At 41.6% G+C, this 23189-nt stretch overlaps 1 protein-coding gene across 4 annotated transcripts in view; it reads left to right on the top strand.

Moving 5' to 3' along the window:
• The window catches only part of NUDT4 (nudix hydrolase 4), a 102236-nt gene extending 80590 nt beyond the window's left edge, over positions 1 to 21646 (top strand). The window contains exons 4-5 of one of the 4 annotated variants that reach the window (XM_073554264.1): positions 13158 to 13249; positions 19090 to 21646. In XM_073554264.1, the coding sequence (XP_073410365.1) occupies positions 13158 to 13249; positions 19090 to 19288 (291 nt within the window). In that variant the 3' untranslated portion in view covers positions 19289 to 21646. Of the gene's footprint in view, positions 1 to 13157; positions 13250 to 19085 lie in introns of all 4 variants that reach the window. The other 3 variants (XM_073554266.1, XM_073554263.1, XM_073554265.1) reach the window with 3 other exon arrangements.
• The last annotated feature ends 1543 nt before the right edge of the window (positions 21647 to 23189 follow it).

Genomic DNA, 23189 nt, shown 5'->3' with positions numbered 1-23189 from the left:
TCATGTCACTTTTCATTAATTCCTGAAAACTACCTTAAAGCAATTTTGAATTCGTTGATGGGTTCTGTTTTTAAAATGGTATCACATTTGTGGGTTTCCAATATATAGACCCACAAAAGTAACTTCAAAACTGAACAGGTTCCTATAAAAATAAGTTTTACAAATTTCCTTGAAAAAAATGTAAAATGACTGCTACACTTTTAAATCTTTTAAAATGTTAACAAAATAAAACAAAATTTTACAGATGGTACTGATATAAAGCAGACATGATGGAAATGTTTAATTTTTTTCTGTGGTATGACTATCTGGATTAAAGGGATAATCATCAACCCCCCCCCCCCCCGAGCTTCTTTCGTTTTTTGCTCCCCTTCTTCCCAGAGCATTAAACTTTTTTATTTATCCATCAATATGGCCATGTGTGGGCTTGTTTGGTTTTTTTTTTTTTGCGGGATGAGTTAAACTTTTGAACGACACCATTGATTTTACCAAGTGCGGTGAAATTGCAAAAAAAAGTGCAATCCCACACTTGTTTTTTGTTTTCAATTTTTTGCTGGGTTCACTAAATGCTAAAACTGACCTGCATTTATGATTCTCCAGGTCATTACGAGTTCATAGACACCAAACATGTCTAGGTTCTTTTTAAGTGGTGAAAAAAAATTCCAAACTTTGTTAAAAAAAAAAATTGTGCCATTTTCCGATACCCGTAGCGTCTCCGTTTTTCATGATCTGTGGTTGGCTGAGGGCTTATTTTTTGCGTGCTGACCTAAAGTTTTTTTTAGACCATTTTGGTGCAGATCTTTGTTTTGATCGCCCGTTATAGCATTTTAATGCAATGTCTCAGTGACAAAAAAAAAGTAATGCTGGAGTTTTTATTTTTTTTTCTAGCTATGCTGTTTAGTGATCAGGTTAATCCTTTTTATTGATCGGGTGACTTCTGATCGCAGTGATGCCAAATTATGTGGATGTTTGATTTTGTTTTATTTTGAATGGGGAGAAAGGGGGGTGATTTGAATTTTTATATTTTTAAAAACTTATTTACTTTCGGCATGCATGCTTCAATAGTCTCCATGGGAGACTAGAAGCCGCCATAACCCGATCGGCTCTGCTATATACAGGCGATGATCAGTTCGTCGCTAAGTAGCTGAATTACTGACTTGCTATGAGTGCTGAGTGACCCGCGATCACGTGGCGCAGGTCACCAGTGTGCGTATTTCCGGCATGATTGCCGGGAGCGTCATTTAAATGCCGCTGTTAGCGTTTGACAGCAGCATTTAGCTACTTAATATCTGCTTGTGGATCGCGATTACACCCGCGGCTATTGCGGGCACATGTCGGCTGTTAAAAACAGCTGACATGTCCCGGGAAGTTCCCGCCGGAGCCCACATCAAAGGGAGGGAGTCCGACATCGACGTAAATGTATGCCCGATGTCGGAAAGGGGTCAAAACTTTGAAAATTACACATTTTTCTTATTTTTTGTCAAATTTCTGATATTTTTATAAATTAAAGCAAAACATATCAACTTAAATTCACCATTATCAAGTGTAGTGTGTCATGAAAAGCTGTCAAAATCAATGGGATATGTTAAAGCATTTCAGAGTTAATACTATAGTGACACTGGTCAGATTTAAAAAAAAAAAAAAAATTAGCCTGGTCACTAAGGGGTTAAATGTTCTATTCGCCCAGTAATTTGTTTATAAACTCGCCTGACAAAGATGCTTAAGTGCTCTGAAAGCTTGCAAATGTAATTTTTCTGGTTAGCTAATAAAGCTATCACTCTTAAAATACTTTTGTTTTTTGGGGGCATAAAAGTATTTACATCCGTTACTTCCTGTAATCCTGCATGCTCGTAATGATGGAGATAATGGTTGTAGCATGTCGAAAGTACAACCGTTCATTATCCCTGAATATCGAAATGCTAACTATTCTCTTGAAATCTGCAGCACTGTTGTCTGTTCTGTAGTTTGGAGAAATGTGTACTTTTTACTTGCAGCATCATTGTATTCATAAGTTGCAGAGCTAGAGCACCACTCCAAACCCTCAATGTCACCCCCTTCCTGACCGCTGCTTCACTGATTTCTCCCTCCCCCATGACAGCACCACGGATACAGGGAATCTGCCCTTCAAGGACAAGAAACCTACAAATAATACCTCTCCCAAACATCAGTTGGTTTCCTGTCCTTGACGGGGGAGTCTTCAGTTGTGGCGTACCTAAAGAATGAAGAGAAGATGGAACTCTGCCATAACGGTACAGGCGGTGAAGGGTGCCTCTGCCTCAGCTGGTGTGGTGTCCTGAAGCTGCCACCGCTGGGGACGGTGGGCCCTTCAGGGTGTGCAGGGGGGATTGCAGCCGCTGCACCATGCTTCTGTGCCGGCTTCCAGGTGTTCAGCTCTGCACACGAGTCACTCCCTCATGAGGCAACCAGCGTGGTCACATTACCGGAAGTGACTTTCGGCGATGAAGCCAGAAGGGATACAGGGAACGCACCAAGGATACTTGCCTTTAAAAGGCAGTGGAGCGAGGTAAGTAACGTTGCCAGCAGCTTAAGTGGTCCCCTGTAGATATGGAAGTCCCGGAGGGAGAACCACCACCACAGCAACAGCTAAGGAGACAAAGGAAAGAGGTGCGGCAGCTCAGAGCTTCATCCCAGCAGAGTGGACGTTCCAGCAGCAGATCTACCCAGCAGAGCAGGAGCTCCTGTGTGGTGGACAAATCTCCGGCCTCCAGGGGAAACCCATCAGTAGATTTGATACTTCCTTCTAAACCTGTACCCAAGTTTGATTGGTATGTGAGCCTTATGAAAGTTCACTTTGTAATTGGGGTCCCCCTTTTCTTTTATTAGGGAGGAAATTGCTTAGCTAAAACAAAGCACAGGAGTTGCTCAAACTGTAATGAAGATTTACCTGTTACCCGGGAGAAAAGACTGCCAATCGTACATAGAGCAGGTGCTATGTGAGGAAACCCCAAACTTTGCCTTCGAGTTAAGATCTGTAATCAGGACGGAGGTTGAAAGCACCTTTAAATCCCTTTCCCAGGGGGCTTTCGAGAGACAAAAATCCAGCAGGAGGTGTCCTGAATCCAGGATCAGTAGTTCAGAGGAAAAACAGACACTGGTTCATCGGACTCTCAGACACTCTCAGTATCAGACACAGAGATATCGCTAGCAATATCGCTATAACGTCACTAGTTATAGCGATATTGCTAGCGATATCTCTTAGTGTGACAGGCCCTTAACAGATATTAGGTATTTATTGTCATCTTTTCTTTTGTAAACATGCATTTTTGATAATTGTATATAGTATGGAACGGCCATTTAGTTTGCAGCACGTAGGTGCATATAGAGGTGGAGTCTATTAACCCCAACTATATTGGCACCAGTTTACAGCACATAAATGTATAGTGTGGAATTGTATACTTACTCCTATTATATTGGCACCAGTCTGCAGTGAAATATGAATGCCTATACCATTTAGTATTTGTATTTATTTTTCAGTATTTGCTATGATACCTTAATTTTTATTATAATCACTTGTACTATAGGTGTATTGACATTTTTTTTTATATTAATTCACTTAGATCTTGATCGCATGTTTCATTTATGCCAATTATGTTATTTTCTATATATTTTGGTAAAACTTTTGTATACATTTTGGTAAAAATTCTATTATGACATGTTATTTAAATTTTACATTTTTTTTGCACTTGCACTCTATTATGGATACTTATTTGTAATTATACATATTTTCATGTGCAAATTTATTGGTGCCTCATCGGTTTCCAGTATTTCCCTTTATTGGTATTGGGATCTCACCCCTCTTTGCATATATGTATTGTTTGTATATGTTTTAACCGGTTCCCGACCTGTGACACAGCGTATGCGTCATGAAAGTCGGTGCCAATCCGACCCATGACGCATACCCTGTGTCATGAATGCAAAGCCCCCCTGCGGGTCGGGTGACCAGGGTCAATGAAAGGTCACCTGACCCGCAGATACAGGGGGCTTTGTAATTCACCACTGGGGGCGTGGCTTCGCCCCCACGTGGCTACGATCGCTCTGATTGGCTGTTAAAAGTGAAACAGCCAATCAGAGCGATAGTAATATTTCATCAATGTAGTAATAGTAATGGATAGTAATCAATTTCATCATCCGCTCCCCGCCAGTTTCCGATTACCCCCTCACCCACTCTCACCGCCCCCGGCACCTTCTAAGTCCCCCCCGTCACTCCCGGTGTCCGGCGGGTCCGATTCATGGGAACCGCCATCTTAGAAAATGGCGGGCGCATGCGCAGTGCGCCCGCCCGAATCTGCCAGCTGCAGATTCCATTATTTCATTTTGATCACTCTCACAGTGATCAAAATGAAATAAAAAGTAAATGAACCCCCCGATTATCACCCCCATAGGTAGGCATAACTAATAAAATAAAGAAAATATTTTTATTTTTTTTTTCCATCAGGGTTAGGGTTGGAAAGAGGGTTAGGGTTGGAAAGAGGGTTAGGGTTGGAAAGAGGGTTAGGGTTGGAAAGAGGGTTAGGGTTGGAAAGAGGGTTAGGGTTGGAAAGAGGGTTAGGGTTGGAAAGAGGGTTAGGGTTGGAAAGAGGGTTAGGGTTGGAAAGAGGGTTAGGGTTGGAAAGAGGGTTAGGGTTGGAAAGAGGGTTAGGGTTGGAAAGAGGGTTAGGGTTGGAAAGAGGGTTAGGGTTGGAATTGGGGTTAGGGTTGGAATTGGGGTTAGGGTTGGAATTGGGGTTAGGGTTGGAATTGGGGTTAGAATTAGGGTTAGGGTTAGAATTTAGGGTTAGGCTTGTGGTTAGTGTTATGGTTAGTGTTGGGGTTAGGGTTATGGATAGGGTTGGGATTGGGGTCAGGGATGTGTTGGGGTTAGGACTGTGGTTAGGGATGTGTTGGGGTTAGGGTTGAAGTTAGAATTGTGGGGTTTCCACTGTTTAGGCACATCAGCGGGTCTCCAAACGCGACATGGTGCAACCATTGATTCCAGCCATTTTTGCGTTCAAAAAGTCAAACGGTGATCCCTCCCTTCCAAGCCCCGACGTGTGCCCAAACAGTGGTTTACCCCCACATATGGGGTATCAGTGTACTCAGGAAAAATTGCACAACAACTTTTGGGGACTAATTTCTCCTATTACCCTTGGGAAAATAAAAAAATTGGGGGCTAAAAAATTATTTTTGTGGAAAAAAAGTTTTTTTTCTTTTTCACGTCTCTGCATTATAAACTTCTGTGAAGCACTTGGGGTTGAAAGTGCTCACCATACATCTACATAAGTTCCTTGGAAGGTCTAGTTTCCAAAATGGGGTCACTTGTGGGGGGTTTCCACTGTTTAGGCACATCAGGGGCTCTGCAAACGTAATGACGACCGCAGACTATTCCATCAAAGTCTGCATTTCAAAACGTCACTACTTCCATTCCGAGCCCTGACGTGTGCCCAAACAATGGTCCCTCCCCACATATTGGGTACCAGCGTACTCAGGACAAACTGGACAACAACTTTTGGGGTCCAATTTCTCCTGTTACCATTGTGAAAATAAAAAATTGCGGGCTAAAAAATCATTTTTTGAGGAAAAAAAAAGATTTTTTTTATTTTCACGGTTCTGCGTTATAAACTTCTGTGAAGCACTTGGGGGTTCAAAGTGCTGCTCACCACACATCTAGATAAATTCCTTGGGTGGTCTAGTTTCTAAAATGGGGTCACTTGTGGGGGGTTTCCACTGTTTAGGCACATCAGAGGCTCTGCAAACGTAACCTGATGCCCGCAGACCATTTGATCAAGTCGGTATTTCAAAACGTCACTACTTCCCTTCCGAGCCCCGACGTGTGCCCAAACAGTGGTCCCTCCCCACATATGGGGTATCAGCGTACTCAGGACAAACTGGGCAACAACTTTTGGGGTCCAATTTCTCCTGTTACCCTTGTGAAAATAAAAAATTGCGAGCTAAAAATTCATTTTTTGAGGGAAAAAAAAGATTTTTTATTTTCAAGGCTCAGCGTTACAATCTTCTGTGAAGCACTTCGGGGTTCAAGGTGCTCACCACACATCTAGGCAAGTTCCTTATGGGGTCTAGTTTCCAAAATGGGGTCACTTGTGGGGGGTTTCCACAGTTTAGGTACATCAAGGGCTCTGCAAATGTAACATGATGCCCGCAGACCATTCCATCAAAGTCTGCATACCAAAACGTCACTACTTCCCTTTCGAGCCCTGACGTGTGCCCATACAGTGGTCATCCCCCACATATGCGGTATCAGCGTACTCAGGACAAACTGGACAACAACTTTTGGGGTCCAATTTATCCTGTTACCTTTGTGAAAATAAAAAATTGCCAACTAAAAAAAAATTTTTTAGGAAAAAAAAGATTTTTTATTTTCACTGCTCTGCATTATAAACTTCTGTGAATCACCTGGGGGTTCAAAGTGCTCACTATGCATCTAGATAAGTTCCTTAGGGGGTCTAGTTTCCAAAATGGGGTCATTTGTGGGGGGAGCTCCAAAGTTTAGGCACACAGGGGCTCTCCAAACACGACATGGTGTCCGCTAACGATTGGAGCTAATTTTCATTTCAAAAAGTCAAATGGCGCTCATTCCCTTCTGCGCCCTGCCGTGCACCCAAATACGCCCTCCCCCCCACATATGGGGTACCAGCGTACTCGGGACAATCTGGACAACAACTTTTGGGGTCCTATTTCTCCTGTTACCCTTGTGAAAATAAAAAATAGCGTGCTAAAAAATCATTTTTGAGGAAAAAAAATGATTTTTTATTTTCACTGCTCTATGTTATAAACTTTTGTGAAGCACTTGGGGGTTCGAAGTGCTCACTACACATCTAGATAAGTTCCTTAAGGGGTCTAGTTTCCAAAATGGTGTCACTTGTGGGGGAGCTCCAATGTTTAGGCATACAGGGGCTCTCCAAACGCGACATGGTGTCCGATAACGATTGGAGCTAATTTTCCATTCAAAAAGTCAAATGGCGCTCCTTCCCTTCCGGGCCCTGCCGTGCACCCAAACAGTGGTTTATGACCACATATGAGGTATCGGTGTACTCAGGAGAAATTGCCCAACAAATTTTAGGATCCATTTTATCCTGTTGCCCATGTGAAAATGAAAAAACTGAGGCTAAAAGATAATTTTTGTGAAAAAAAAGTACTTTTTTTTTTTTTTTTTTTTACGGATCAATTTGAGAAGCACCTGGGGGTTCAAAGTGATCACTTTGCATCTAGATAAGTTCCTTGGGGGGTCTAGTTTCCAAAATGGGGTCACTTGTGGGGGAGCTCCAGTGTTTAGGCACACAAGGGCTCTCCAAACGCGACATGGCAAGCGCTAAATATTCCAGCATATTTTCCATTCAAAAAGTCAAATAACGCTCCTTCCCTGCTGAGCCCTGCCATGCGCCCAAACAGTGGTTTATGACCACATATGAGGTGTCGGTGTACTCAGGGGAAATTGCCCAACAAATTTTAGGATCCATTTTATCCTGTTGCCCATGTGAAAATGAAAAAATTGATGCTGAAAGAAAATTTGTGTTGGAAAAATTGAAATGTCCATTTTTTCCTTCCACATTGCTTTAGCTGCTGTGAAACACCTGAAGGGTTAATAATCTTCTTGAATGTGGTTTTGAGTAGTTTGAGGGGTTCAGTTTTTAGAATGGTGTCACTTTTTGGTATTTTCTGCCATATAGACCCCTCAAAGTGACTTCAAATGTGAGGTGGTCCCTAAAAAAAATGGTTTTGCAAATTTTGTTGTAAAAATGAGAAATCGCTGGTCAACTTTTAACCCTTATAACTTCCTAACAAAAAAATATTTTGCTTCCAAAATTGTGCTGATGTAAAGTAGACATGTGGGAAATATTATTTAGTAACTATTTTGTGTCACATAACTCTCTAGTTTAACAGAATAAAAATTCAAAACTTGAAAATTTTCAAAATTTTCACCAAATTTCTGATTTTTTCACAAATAAACACAAATTATCGACCTAAATTTACCACTAACATGAAGCCCAATATGTCACGAAAAAACAGTCTCAGAATCGCTAGGATGCGTTGAAGCGTTCCAGAGTTATTACCTCATAAAGGGACACTGGTCAGAATTGCAAAAAATGGCCAGGTCATTAAGGTCAAAATAGGCTGGGTCATGAAGGGGTTAATCATCAGAATAAAAATTATTTTATTGGACATTAGTTCGGTTTTTCGTAGTCTGATTTGCTTTGTGCTAATAGTATATTCAGTGGACCACATTCTTGTGATAGTATTTTAAATGGCTTATTAAAAGCTATATTTTCTTTCAAGGTTACATTTTTCTTGATAAGTCCACCCTGCTTTTTTCCTATTGCTACATCGGCTGTTTAGCCTACATCCGTGTGAGTCCTGGATCTTAGGAATCCATGCATTAGCCAGGTGAGCTGACTTATTCTATTTTTTGTCTTCCTGGATATTGAACCTAATAAAGTCAGGGCTAAAAATAGAATTCCTTTCAGTCCCAGACTTTGTCATGACTCCTCTATGGTCCTCTCCAAAGGAACAACTGGCCTTGGAATACCTTGTTAAGCTTAGTAGACAAAACTGTCCTCCAGGAGATTCCCCTTCATGAGAAACAACAGGGAGTAGATCCTTCTGTTTTTTCATGAAGAAAACAGATGGAACCTTCAGGACAATAATTAACCTGAAAAGGCTGAACAAGTCAATAAAGGCTCAAATTTTCAAAATGGAGTCACTAAAAACAACTGTCAAAAATCCTGTTTGCAGATTGCTTCATGACCGTTCTGTACCTGAGGGATTCTTACTATCACAGTCCCATACACGGTCACTGATCCCCGTCACACACAGCGATATCGCTGGCAAGATCGCTGATGCGTCACAAAATCTGCGATTTCGCTATCGATCTCGCTGTGTGTAACGGGGCCTTAAGGCCTGGAGAAACTGGCTGCTGTGATGAGCTTTAGTATCTTTTACTGCCAGTGTCTTAACAATTTTTTGTTGTCACAAACATATCGAACATTGATAACAAAATAGTTCACTCTGTGACGTGTGCAGGCATCCATTTTAAGACATACAAAGCGTCTCTTGAGAGTCCTTTTAAGATTTTCCTTTTGGTTAAGGGCTTCTTCAATCACTAATTTTCTAATACTTTCTCTTTCCAGAGAAATACCAAGTTTGGGGGCCATTTCTCCATTAAGAGGTTTAAAAGCTGGTCATGCAAATAATGATAATGGTACACAGTCCTTAACAACAAGCTGTATAAAAGCTGGTCATGCAAATAATGATAATGGTACACAGTCCTTAACAACAAGCTGTATAAAAGCTGGTCATGCAAATAATGATAATGGTACACAGTCCGTAACAACAAGCTGTATAAAAGCTGGTCATGCAAATAATGATAATGGTACACAGTCCGTAACAACAAGCTGTATAAAAGCTGGTCATGCAAATAATGGTACACAGTCCTTAACAACAAGCTGTATGAGCTGTCTTTTAGACATATCTGCTGTCATTGTTACAGTAACTTTGTCACTTACAAAATATCTTGTAACTGATGTTTTAGACGCTCTTTCCTCCTCCTTTGCCTAGCGGGAAGTGCTGGGCTATGGTTTCTTAGTGCTGCTGTGATCTTTTTCAATCACAGCATTGTAAACTTCTGGGTGGCAGCGTTGTAAATGTCTTTTTAGATTGGAAGCTCTTGAATGATCATTTTTATTACTGCCTGAGTATGCACTGATTTTGGCATCACAGCATTTGTTTTCATCTGGGTCACTTATACACTGACACACAAAATGTGTATTATCTTGAGTCACTGTGAAATGCTCAAATACAGCTGACTTCATAAGATGCTTCTTAGACATTTTGGAGTTATGTAAATTCGCTCTCAAAATAATTTTGTCCTGTAAAAAAAAAATAAAATATATTGTAATTCTTGCAAGAATAGGGAATCATGCACTGTATAATTTGGGATAGAAATAAAACAATCTTTGCATAAATCAATAGGACAGATAAGTATAAAGTTTGTAAAATGTCTTAACTAGCTTTACGCTGAACTTTCAATGTCAAGGCTTGTCTCAGCAGGGTACAGCTCACTAAATGCTTCACATCAGATTTCTTCACAGTCTATGAAGAGGGGAGGGAGGGAGCATGTTTGTGCTGAATCACATCTCCGAACACACACACACACACACACGTACGTCCTCATCGATCCTGTTTGTAATTCTGAATTTAAGATGTTAGAAAACATTTTTCCCCTTATATTCTATGTATAGTGTATGTAAGTCATCAGAGCAGCTAATTTCTCCAAACATGAGGTGAGAGGAAAAACCAACTAAAACATCAAGCATACAGAGACAACATATACTGGACTATTGATTTATGCAGTTTATTGAAAGTTTAGATATGCTTTAGAAAGTACTCACCTACTTTAATCTTGCTTTCCTGTTCACTTCAAAAATTCTGAGATGAATGCTGGCTTCAATAATACCCTGTGTGTTTATTTTTTCGATTCCGACTCCACAGCCCTGACTAAAAACTATCAGAAGTTCCTCTGGGTAGCGTTCTCCATAGGGGGAAAATCAGATGCTCTCAGTACAGAGCAGTCCCTTTCGGCTTGGCGGTGGCTCCTCAAGTGTTTACCAAGCTGGTGGCAGATGGGATGGCACACCTGAGGGAGCGAGACATCTTGATTGTCACTTACCTAGACAACATTCTTGTGATGGGTAACTTGACCCAGCAGCTCAAGGCTCAGCTAGAAAGAGTTAATGACCTCCTTATTGAGCTCTAGGATGGGTCTTGAACGTTAAAAAGAAAAAAAAAAAGGTCGAGAGGAAAAGGGTACAGGAGTTCCTGGGACTTATACTAGACTCCCAGAAGACAAAATAGAAAAAATGATGGGTCGAGTTTTGAGGGCATCGAAATACCCATCTATGATGTTTAGAAAAAGCTATATCCCTGTCAGGTTTCCTAACCTCCTGGATGCAAACAGTACAGTGGGCTCAAACACACCATGGATATTCAGTGGGACATCTTAGAAAACCAGGTTTCCTTAGAAGGACACATGACTCTTTATTCAAAAACTATTCATTCCCTGGGTTGGTAACAAAAATTTGAAAATTTGGCCAAAGGGGTTCCTTGGGTAATCACAGTTACTCGTGTTGTCAGCACAGATGCAAACCCCAGGGGTTGGGGGGTACATCTGAAAAACAAAGTTCCTCAAGGAGTCTGGACAGTGGAGCAGAAAATGTGTTTTTTTTTTGTTTTTTTTTTTTCAAACTGGAAAGAACTTTTAGCAGTCAGACAGGCTGTGGCGGGCTATCCTTGTGTATTCATTAGAACATCTGCTAGATATAGGTCCATTGCTAGCCAGAGATTGCCACCATGGGATCTGAGTTTAGTATTATCAATTTTGACTAGTTCCCCCTTTGATCTCTTAAATTCCACTTCTCTTAAGATTCTGTCTCTTAAGACTATTCTTCTAGTGGCATTAATATCAGCCTGCAGGCTGAGCGATATTTAGGCCCTGCCTGCAGGTCCCCCTTCACTCAAATTTTAGATACGGTCATTCTAAAAACAGATCCTGCCTACTTACCTAAGGTAGCATCTCGCTTCTATAGGTCTGAAGTAGTCCTCCAATCCTTTTGCTCAAACTTCCAAGAATGCAAAAGAGGAAAGTTTCCATACGTTGGACGTAAGAAGGTGTTTAGTTCTGTGGGAAGGATAGGTCTCTGTTTGTGTTTTCAGGGGCCCAGAAAAAGACTCAAGAGCTCATAAAGCACATTTTCAAGGTGGATAGAGAATGCAATCTCGTTGGCCTACTCTTCCAGTGGGAATGTCGTCCCGGAGCTCATTCTACAAGAGCGGTGGCAACCGCCTGGGTGGATAAGTGGGAGGTGTCTATAGAACAGATCTCTAAAGCTGCCACTTGGTCATATTCTTCTACCTTTTACGATCACTACTGGCTGGACCTGGCCTCTTCCTCTGTTCTCACATTTGGGAGAAGGGTTCTACAGGCTGTGGTCCCTCCCTAAGATATGATTTGCTGCAATATTCTCCATGATGCTGTCATGTGGGAGAAGGAAAGACGTAGTTGCTTACCGGTAACGGGATTTCTCGAAGTCCATGACAGCACCCTTATATTCCCTCCCGTCACATGTGAGTGAGCACGCTCTTTTTTGTTTGTTTGTGATTTATGTATAGGTCACAGGGTGTTTTTCTTATGTTTTATGGTTAAAATGTTTATTAATGTAATAATTTGGAGGGCCTCTTGTGCTCTGTAAACCAACTGATGCGAGGGAGAGGTACTGCCCTTTTTATATGTAGGTTTCCTGTCCTTGAAGGGTGGATCCCCTCTCTCTGTGGCACTTTCATGGGCTCCGAGAAATCCCGTTATTGGTAAGTAACTACGTCTTTCCCTCTTAGGCTAGTTTCACACTAGCGTTTTTGAGCGCAGCGACGGCCTGCGCACGACCGCCGCTAAGCCGAGCCTCCGCCTGTAGCTCCGCCTACCGGCGCATGACGCTGCATGCGCCCTGCGTCCCCTATCTTTATCACTGGGGGCGCAGGCCGGGCGCAGTATGCGTTTGGCGGCGCATGCGCCTTTTTGACGGAGCGCCGGCGCAACCAAACTGCAGCAGGTTGCGTTTGGCGCAGGTCGGCGCACCGTCAAAAGGACGCATGCGCCACCAAACACATACTGCGCACGGCCTGCGCCCCCAGTGATAAAGATAGGGGGCGCATGCAGCGTCATGCGCCGGTAGGCGGAGCTACCGGCGGAGGCGCGGCAGGCGGCGGCCGTGCGCAGGCCGTCGCTGCGCTCAACGCTAGTGTGAAACTAGCCTTACTACTCTTATACAGATGGCTGTCAATCAATATTGAAGAGAAGCGTTCGCTTCCAGGTTGTAAATATGGAGGACTATGCTTTACCTTTATTCCTCATGAGTCTCTACCTGACAAAGTATACATTTCTACAAAACTATAGGGCAGGTATACAGAGGTCTGAAATCAGTGTGGCACTACAATACAATTTCCTCTTCAGCAACCTCTGGACTGGCGTTTATAGCCTAACATTTTAATGTGGCTCTATTCTGCTTTCTCAATTTTATTGCATTATATATGAGGTAAACATGTTTGCCCTTGCTTTATTATACTAGATAAAAATATGTATCTCCTTTTTTAAGCAGAATCAAGATAGAAAGCATAGGACATATGTATACATACTCACTGTCACCGAGGTTCTGGAAGACTGGGAGGATTCTGTGAACATAGGCAAGTACCGGTTATCACTTGGTTGTTGCGTTACCCTTTAAGGCTGTCTCTCCAAACTGCTCATCTGCACTAACATACACTCTGGGTAACACCACACATATTCATGGCAGTACCAGGTAATGGCTGAATGTGACCATTTATCGTTCATACTGAAAGTTTACACTTGTCTGGGCCATACGTTTGATATTACAAATCTAGGTCAGGAGTTAAATGCATCAGTTGACTGTGTGCATTAGGAGCAAGTAGTCATGGCCAAAAGTTTTGAGAGACGCAAATTTTATTTTTCACAGAGTTTGCTACTTCATTATTTATAGCGACATGTAGAGTTAATGCAAACTTGGAAAGAGTGGTCAGATAAATTGCAAAATCATTCTACTGAATTCTGATCTTGCCAGCAAATGACCTGCTTAAAAGATTTCCGTTATCTTCTCTTTAACTCAGGAAAAAGTGTTAACAAGCACAAGGCATCTGATATCACTGTCATGCTGATTGAATTATAAGAGCGGGCTGTTTGAAGTCAGTCGTCTGTTAACAGTGTTTACCTCCAAGGAAGTGTGCAGTCATCAATACTTCGCATTAAAAGGGATTTACAGGCAAAGACATTGCTACTTGCAGGATTCATCATAAATAAACCATTTATTGCACCATCAAGAACTTCAAAGAGCGAGAGGTTTCATTGCTATGATGAAGGCTACCAAGAGTTCAGCAAGTGCTCAGACTGTTCTAAGGAGGATTCAGTTGCAGGATCGGTTTAACACCAGTGCAGCGCTTGCTCAGGGAAGGGTAGCAGGCAGGTATCTGTGCATCTGCACGCAGAGTGAGGTTAATGCTTTTCAAGACTGGCCTGGTATCAACAAGGGCCCCAAAGAAGCTTCTCCCCCAAGAAAAACATTAAGGACAGACTGACATTCTTCAGGAAGTACATGGGTTCGACTGCAGAGTACTGACTAAAGTTATATTCTGTTATGAAGCCCCTTCAGACTATTTGGGACATTTGTAAGAATGAATAATCAGACAAGAAAAGGTGAGCGCTACCATGGGTAATATGACATGCCCAGGGCCAGACTGGCCATCTGGCAATTCTGGCAAATGCCAGAAGGGCCTGTCTGGTTGTGGGCCACCTTGACTGCTACATTGTTAGCAGAATTGGTGATCTCAAGACATCCATACTGTTAAGAGTTGTGATGGAGCACAAAGTTGCTGACTCTGTCGCATACCCCAGCAGGCCACGGGTATCATTAGAAATATTGGTCTTGTAGTAAATCTTGCTTTCCTCCAGAGTAATATATCCCATCTGGTGCTTGGGGACATGGACACCATGGACTTATGTGATTTAAAATGCCAGGGCTGAATTTCAGCCCCAGTCTGTACCTGGACATGCTCTTACTGTAAAGCATCTTTAGACCATTCATGTGTGAGGTTGCTTTTCATCCAGAAAAGTGGTCTCACTCACAATTATACTTAATACTGCCATGAATAAAAAATGGTAGCTAATTCATCCTCAAAAACAACTTGTCCTGAACATGTAGGAGTAATTTGGTGATGAGTAACACTTTTTCCAGCATAATGGTTAGTGATAACTAGTGATGATCGAATAGCTTCGGATAAGTCGTTATCCCAATAGCTGCCTTGGGAACCTACCTGGAGCACTCCTGATAATTATCTGTTCGGCGCTGCATGTGCCACGGCTGTGTGACAAACAATATAAAAAACAGCATCCAGTCCAGGTGATGAAAAAGAAAAAAGACTTTATTCCACCATGATATGACGCTTCAATCACAATTGGTCTTTATCAAGTACTAGCTGAAGAGCCCGGCGCTGCCCGGGCATAGTAATTAACTGTGGTTAGTTATAGCAAATTATTTTTATCTTCCATCCCATAGTCCTGTGCCCATATACCCATCATACATATCCACGATCCCATAGGCCCGTGCCCATATACCCAAACCTAAAATGTCAGCTTTATATCGTGTTGGTGGCACATGCACACCAATCAAAAGTTAGGTACTACCCAATTTACATCACTGCAAAAATCATATCCAGAATTACAAAATACACAATAATACATTAACAAATGCAATAGAAATATATCAATTTAAGAAAAAACACCAATAACCTAAGAATACATTTGCACAGAATCTGCCCCATAACTATAGGGACTGCACTCCAATCCAATCCTCTGACTCCTAATGGACGCATACTCTGAAGCCCCAGACCAATCGGTGCATATACTAACATTGGCGCTCCATAAATCAGCTTTATTAACTAATCCCAAGTACTCGCACTACCGCAGTGAACCCAGACACGCCATCATTAGCGGCTTCCCCACCAGCTGACAAGCACCAGCTTGTGTCTGCGCACCAGACCAGTGACCTGGGAGTACGATCACATGACAAATTCACATGACCATATCCTCAGGCCCTTGACACAGCGTGCGTGCTCACCAGGGGTGACAGCTGAATGCGGAGAAGCTATGGTGTCTAGCCATATCCATGGCAACAGGGATACACTGGAGAAAAACAAAAACTATTTAGTGTCTGAACTAGCCGAATGAGTAACCTAAAGGGGGTTTAACACATAGCGTTATAGCTAGCAATATCGCTAAAACGTCACTGATTTTGTGACATTATAGCGATATCGCTATGTGTGATACTTACCTCCGACCGGCTCCCCCGCTGTCCATCGCTGATCGTGCGGCTCCATTTCTCGTCAGCTTCCTGCTGTGTGAGACGAGTGACGGCTGGAGGCGGGCGGGAGGACGTCTTCATCGCTGTGTGTGAAAGGTGAGTATCGTGCGCTGCATCGCTGTTGCATCGCTGTGAGGTCTGTCTGTGTGACAGCTCACTAGCGATCATTTAGCGATGCACTAGCGATCATTTAGCGATGCACCAGCGATCCTGACCGGGTCGTATCGCTGGTCGGATCGCTGGTGCATCGCTAAATGTAAAAGGGCCTTAAGAGCTGTAGTGTCGTTATTTATATGACCAAATGTTAAAATCCCAATCCCTCACTATACAAATCAATCATTTAATTAAATTCCTAGCACCTAATTAGACCCGAAACAAAACTACAAATACAAAACATATATTGCATGACACTGAGGGAGGGAACAGAGGGTATGGGGAATAATCCAACAACTATACAAAAAGCATGTATATAATATCAGCGATCTTCCAGATTCTAGATCCCCATATCCTCAGGTGCCAATTCCTATACCTGGAAAAAAAAAAGAAAAAACAAAATTAAACATTAAAAACAGTCCACCAATCAGATGACACTAACAGTAGGGGGGGTCAAGTCACACAAATGTGTAAATTATAATTAATATTAAGTCACTTTTGGTTGTTTCGTGCCCATCGTAGAAATCCATCTCATCTTCTTCCTCTTCAAAATCTTCGGTGTGTCCCCTCCATTCCACATGCATGGAGTGCTTGTTTGTTGGGCTTGCCATTGCTGTCCATGCGTTGACTGTGACACAGCCGCAACACGTGTAGCTGCGGAGCCAAACAGCTGATCATCGGGAGCCCTCCAGGTATCCGGGTTCCCGAGGCGGCAGCTATTTAGAGATAAGGACTTATCCGAAGATATTCTATCAATACTAGTGATCAATTGCTTGGTGAAAAAAAAAAAAAAAAAACATTTGAAATTTTAGGTTTGTGGCCAGGAAACTCCCCAAATCTGTCTCATTGAAAACTTATGGTCAATCCTCAAAAAGTGGGTGGACAAACAAAAACACAAATTGTGATAATCTCCAAGCACTGATTAGACAACGTGTTTTTCATCAGTCAGATTTGACCTTGAAACTGATATCCAACATGTTCTGTTGAATTGCAGAAGTCTTGGAAAATAAGGGTCAACCCTTTTAAAAATTGCTATTTATTCATAAACCTGTATTTGTCCATAAAAGTATAAAAAAAAAATATGAAAAGCTTGTAATTCTCCTTCAGTTACCATGGAATCTTCTCACTTAAGGAACACTGTAGCCACAAACTGTGAAATGCAAAATTTGTGTCACTCTAAACTTTTGGCCACAACTAGTCTCCACCTTTCTGAATTATGGCATGGGCTTGAGACATTCCGGTGCAAACCACAACAGGTGTCGGCTGAAACATACAACCTGCTACATTGTATAGGAGTGAAGTAAATTTCTATCAGTTGAAAGGGGTTATCAAACGGGTTTTTCACTTTTACAAAAACTGACTCCAACCGATCAGATGATAAGATAAACAAATGGACAATGTACTCGCTCTCCCTTGGTCTAGCGGTCTAGCTCAATCTACTTGTAAATACTCAGGTCTGTATTTTGGTTGAATCGGTGACATCACAACTACAGCTCACATTAAAATACGCACTGTAATTGTGACTTCTGAAATAAACATATCAACACTGGAGGTTTAGCGCTGGACCAATGGAGAGCGAGTATATTTTTCTGATTAGAACTGGTCCACTTTTCTAAAAGTGGAAAATCCCATTAAAGGGATCCGATCTTTAGTCATGCTGCCTGAGGTATAAATTAGTACCTGGCTTGGAACTGTAGGGAGAGACATGCCTTGTCTGATTCAGCACTTTCCGGCTTACCTCTGCCTGACAAAGGCAGATGCCGAAACGCGCGTCGGGGTCGGGCGCATCCTGGGTCTCTGTCGCATACAGGCATAAGGTATTGATTGGGCGCAATTTTTTGACACACATATATGTTCTTTCAAATAATATATTCCACTTGCAGCCGCATATATTAGCGTATATGACTATTTGTCATTGGACATTTACATTCAAAACCTGCCATTGAGCACTCATATTTAAAAGATCATCTGTTGTGACACATGTCTATCCTGTCCATATCGATGTTTATACTAGCCATCTCATGAATTATCAACTATAGTTGTACTCTTATGTGGTTGTATGCCCAAGCCCTTTGTCTATGAACTATCAATTTTGCATATTGCACTTTATATATGCATTGCTTTTTGTACACCTGAGCCTTTTTATGAACTATTTTTCACAATTGCAGTTTATATTTATGTATATACATAATATCAGTATCAGTGGCTTATTAATTCTTTTTAAATTGTATTACATCCTATGAAGCCACATTATATCTAAGTGCAAAGTATCTGTGCAGTCGATCCCTTGTGTTGCCTTTTTTTTGGTATTTTATTCCCACCCCTGCATCTAGTGTTTTGAATTTTCTTAAAAATTTATTTTAATTAAATGTTGGACATTGATCTCGTTTTTTTCTTCGTGGAATATTTTGATATCTGATTTGTCCTCAATTTTCTTTATTGTCCATTTGTGCTCTAAGGTTTATCATGTTTTTTTTTAGATCACTTATATTTTTCTTTAATATGCACTTTGACCTTGGAATTTTGTTGACTTCAATGGAGTTATGTATGGTGCTGTGCTGGCTCCGTTCACCCTATACATTCATCGGTCGAAGATTGTGTGTTCACAGCCAGGGCTAAGAAGTCTAACCTTGGACTCTTCAATTTCCCTGACTCCCAACCCCACAGCCCTGCCTCACTACTGAGCATGTACATAAAGTGCAGCACAGATTCATCTCAACTAAAAGCCAAAATCCTTAGATCAGGAATAGATCAGACATTTCTAGGACATTTCAGAACTTTCCCAAAGTCTTACGAAAACCTTCACAGCACATCCTGCATTGAATACCCAATATATTATATATTTTAGGAGTCGTAGTCGGTACACTTTATACTGACCCCACCAAAATGAACACAGTCTCCACAGCCCTGTTCACAGCAGTGATTTTAGTCTTCTCTTTCAGGCCGGCACTACAACTTAGAGTAAAATGTCTAACTCTGTGTTATTTCCTCTGATTTTAGGGAGAAAGAGGGAGTGGTTTAAAGTTGAAGATGCTTTGAAAGTCCTGCAGTGCCACAAGCCAGTTCATGCAGAATACTTGGAAAAACTGAAATTGGGCTGCTCCCCAACCAATGGAAATTCTGTGGGCCCACCCTTATCGGACAACAGTTCTTTATATGTAACGTCTGCACAGACTTCTGGTTTGCCATCAACCGTGAGATAAACTCTGCACTTTACAAGGCGACTCGCTGATTCAGTGGGAAGAAAGGCCTTTTGTGTTCTCATGCGGACATCCTAATGTTTAGACCTGGATTCTCTTGCAAAATGTGCTAAAACCATTTTGGTTATTTTTTTCTTTCATTTTTTAACCATGTAAAATAGCATTCAGCAGATAAGCCATAGGAAGTCTTTTGTTTTGTTTTTTTAGATGCCTTACATGGCCACTTTTTCTGGTCTTGTGTTTATCCACATGATTATCAATATGGCTCCTGTGCCACACTATGGCATTTTTTTGACTACTGCTTTCTTTCTGTAAGGGCTTTAACTACCGCTGGATGCGAGAGGGGCCTTTGGTGTACTGTTAGGTTCAATACCAAAAGATGGCAATTCTATAGATTAAGACTAGTTTAATCTCTATTTGGTCTCTTCAGCTTTAAAGAGGGCTGCGATCACATTACTGGCTACTCCGTACTGCAGAAATCTGCCTGTATATGATCGATGTGATATGGTTTGTGTAGGGTTCAGTTTTGACCTTTAAGCCTCTACTTTTAGGTGCAGATGCATTTCAGACCTAGTCTGCCTTTTTAAATAATGTGGTTATTGCTACATATACCCATACAATTTTCAGAAACGTGCTTTTTTTTTTTTTTTTTTTAATCCCTTTTTTTTGACTCTGGACTTGCATGTATTGTGGAGCCTCCAAGCTTTTTTTTTTTCTTTTCTGGTCAGTCTCTTTAAATTAACCATTGACATGTATGCATGTAGTAGTAAGCTAAATACATTACTTTTAGTGTTTAAGATAGGGCTTGGCAAGTTCCAGGAGCCAGGTAGCCAAAGTGTGTAGGGAATTACAACTGGAGCCTAACTTATTGAGTGACTTACTATTCATGTCTATGGCAGTTTTTCACCTGGCCCACTGGCTTTTACAGTATTTTTGTCTATCTCCGGCTTAGAATTTTTCTTTACTCTCATTTAGAGGCAATACAATGTTATCGCGAAGTCCAAATTTAAAGGGGCTATGAAAAAAAAAAAAAAGGTGAGCTGGTGTAGTATTCTATGGTACTTTATCCTAAGAACATAAACGGCAGCAGGTACCAGCAACAATATCTTGCCAAGATGCACATATATACTTGACACCAGATTCTGAGGTGTCTGGGACACTAATGGGTCGCTGACTTTAGACTTTTGCTCATCTTGGGGAAAATGCCAAACGTGTACGATGTTTGGGGGGATTATGGAAAGGTCTACTGCTGATAATGACACAAACAGCACTTCTGCGCTATTTCCCCCTCCTTACCGTCTGTTGCATCCCTTTGTCCATCAGTGTATAGAGCAGGGTGATCTATGGGAAGGTCCAAGGGTAGATTGTATGGAAAGCTGTATTGCTACAAAACCTAGATCCATGAGCCATTGATGCATTAGCCTTGGCTGCCAAAGAAATTGACATTCTGGCCTTTTAATGCACTGGTAGACTGATAATCAGGAACACATTGTTTTGGTTTTTTTTTCCTGCATGGTAACTTCACTTGAAGTAGCAAAACCAAGCCTTTGTTTTTAACCCTTCAGACCTAAGGGTGCCTGCAGTGTTGATGACGTTGGACATCTGAATGTGCCTCCGATTCACAGAGACACAGAAAGCGAGCAATTTCTCTCAGGTTTAATACCACAGAGCTGTATATACAATTCTGAACTCTTGTCAACATGTCTCGATCAGGGTGTCTATTGGGCATCTTGTTCCAATCACAGTCTGCCATACCTGTGTTCATTAAGCGTTTGTATGCTGGGGCTATCTGCTGTTTCCTTTTCAGTACTCCGTTGGTGGAAAATACCTTTTTATTTCAATGTCGCCAGTGAGATTTTGTAAGTCACCGGCTCCTTACACTTTACATTCTGAGGACATTGTACATTTGTCATTGGTTTCTTTTCCCACACACACACGGTCCACACCAGACACTACTTGTATATGTGTACAGTATTGTGGCTCCTCTTTTTTTTTGGTTCACTGCAGATACGATGGTTGGCGTCACTGTTTTTAGAATGTTGAATTTGACGTTAGCAAGGCACTTCCCTCATAGTAAGGTGAATCCTGACACATGGGGTTCGTTTCTCAACACATGTCCCTCGTTGTATTAAAGTATCTGTAGATAAGTTGTAATTTTGCTTCCTGCATTATTATATTCCATGTAAAAAAAAAGACAAAAAAAAAAGTTTCTGTAAATAATCAAATCAGTAAATTTCCAGTGAGTGCACAAAGGATTGTTGTAATTTAAGCATTTTGTTACTCAACATTGTTTTCTTCTACTTTTTTAACACAAACTGTGTAAAATGCTGCTATAAATTAAAATAATTGTGAGTGCTGTTACACTTTTTGTTAAAGAGAGGATGGTGCCACAATTGTTCTGTTAGTATCTGTGCCATATGATTGCCTTTATACTTTTAAGATTAATGTTTGTACCACGCGTATTTACAGTGATTCTTTTTAATTCTATGAAGCTTTTAACCCCTCTTTCTATCCTCCATAGATTCTAGACTGCTCATAGATTTCTCTATTTGTTTTGGAGGGCTGGAGAAGGTTTGTAGGTAAGAATGCAGTAGTGATGAGCAGCATGTTATCCGAGCATGCTCAGGTGTTACCGGAGTATCTTGGGCGTGCTCGAAAAATATGTTCAAGTCCCTGCGGCTGCATGATTCGCCGCTGTTAGAGGGACTCGCATATACTACTCGAGCACGCCAAAGATACTCGGGTAACATGTGACCCGATCACGTTCACTTGCCCCTAGAATGCAGCCATTTTCGTATGGCTGAGCAGCTGTCACTACATCACAACCTCATTAATGAAGTGAACAAGTGGTCATCGACGACATTGCAGGACATCACAATATATAGAGAGTGTGTAAAATGGTCTTGAGATTCTTAAAGGGAACCTGTCACCAGGTTTGGCAGATATGAGTTACGGTCACAGTCTTTCAGGGCTGATATGCAGCATTCTATAATGCTGTATATCGGCCACCAACCCGACCTGTAAGAGAAGAAAAATATCTTTTATTATACTCACCTGCGGGGCGGTCCGGTCCGAGGGAGTGGCGCTGTTCTTGGTCCGGCACCTCCCATCTTGTGATGCCGTCATCCTGCTTGCTTCATGTGGATGACGCGCCCCTGCATCATCCACACAGTCTGCTTGGCATCACGTTCCTGCACAGGCATACTTCTCTGCCCTTTGAGGGGCAGAACAAAGTACTGTAGTGCGCAAGTGCCAGGAAAAGTCTAAGAGCCTTTGCGCATGCACACTGCAGTACTTTGCTCTCTTACAGGTCGGTTTGGCAGCAGATATACAGCATTATAGAATGCTGTATATCAGCCCTGAAAGGTGGTGGAAATAACTCGTATCGGCCAAACCTGGGGACAGGTTCTCTTTAAGGGATTTTCTCAACATCATAAATGGGTAAAACTGTAATGTGCTTGTCAAAATAAGATGCTTTGTAATTTATGGTACTTAATTAAAATCCTCTCTGACTTTTAAAACATTTTTTTTATTGCTCGATGTGCAGGAAACTGGCCACTGCTGCAGTCCATAAGCAAGCAGTGACTGGGTTACGAGTACAGCGCTTAACAGCTGGCTGGATCTGGGCATGTTTAGTACCACTCTGTGCTCCTCTGATGAGGTGGTGTTTGAGCCTTCTGAGAGATGGGATGAAATATCCTTCATTATTTAATTGGGCTGTGCCTCATAAGAGAATTTTATTAGGGCTCGTAAGTCAACTTTTTTTGAATAGTTGAATGCATGTCTTGGTTTTGAGCTATCTGGCATCTTGTTATGGTGTGACATCGCAAAGTCCTGCGTCACGACAACTAATAGTGAATGTGGTTGCAGTGGGCAAAAGTACAGCTCTGCTGGTTTTTCTGCA

The sequence above is a fragment of the Dendrobates tinctorius genome, unplaced genomic scaffold (genome assembly GCF_039654945.1).
Source record: "Dendrobates tinctorius isolate UK_male_01 unplaced genomic scaffold, ASM3965494v1 ptg000209l, whole genome shotgun sequence".
NCBI lineage: Eukaryota > Metazoa > Chordata > Amphibia > Anura > Dendrobatidae > Dendrobates > Dendrobates tinctorius.
This window is presented reverse-complemented; position numbering and strand designations above follow the sequence as displayed.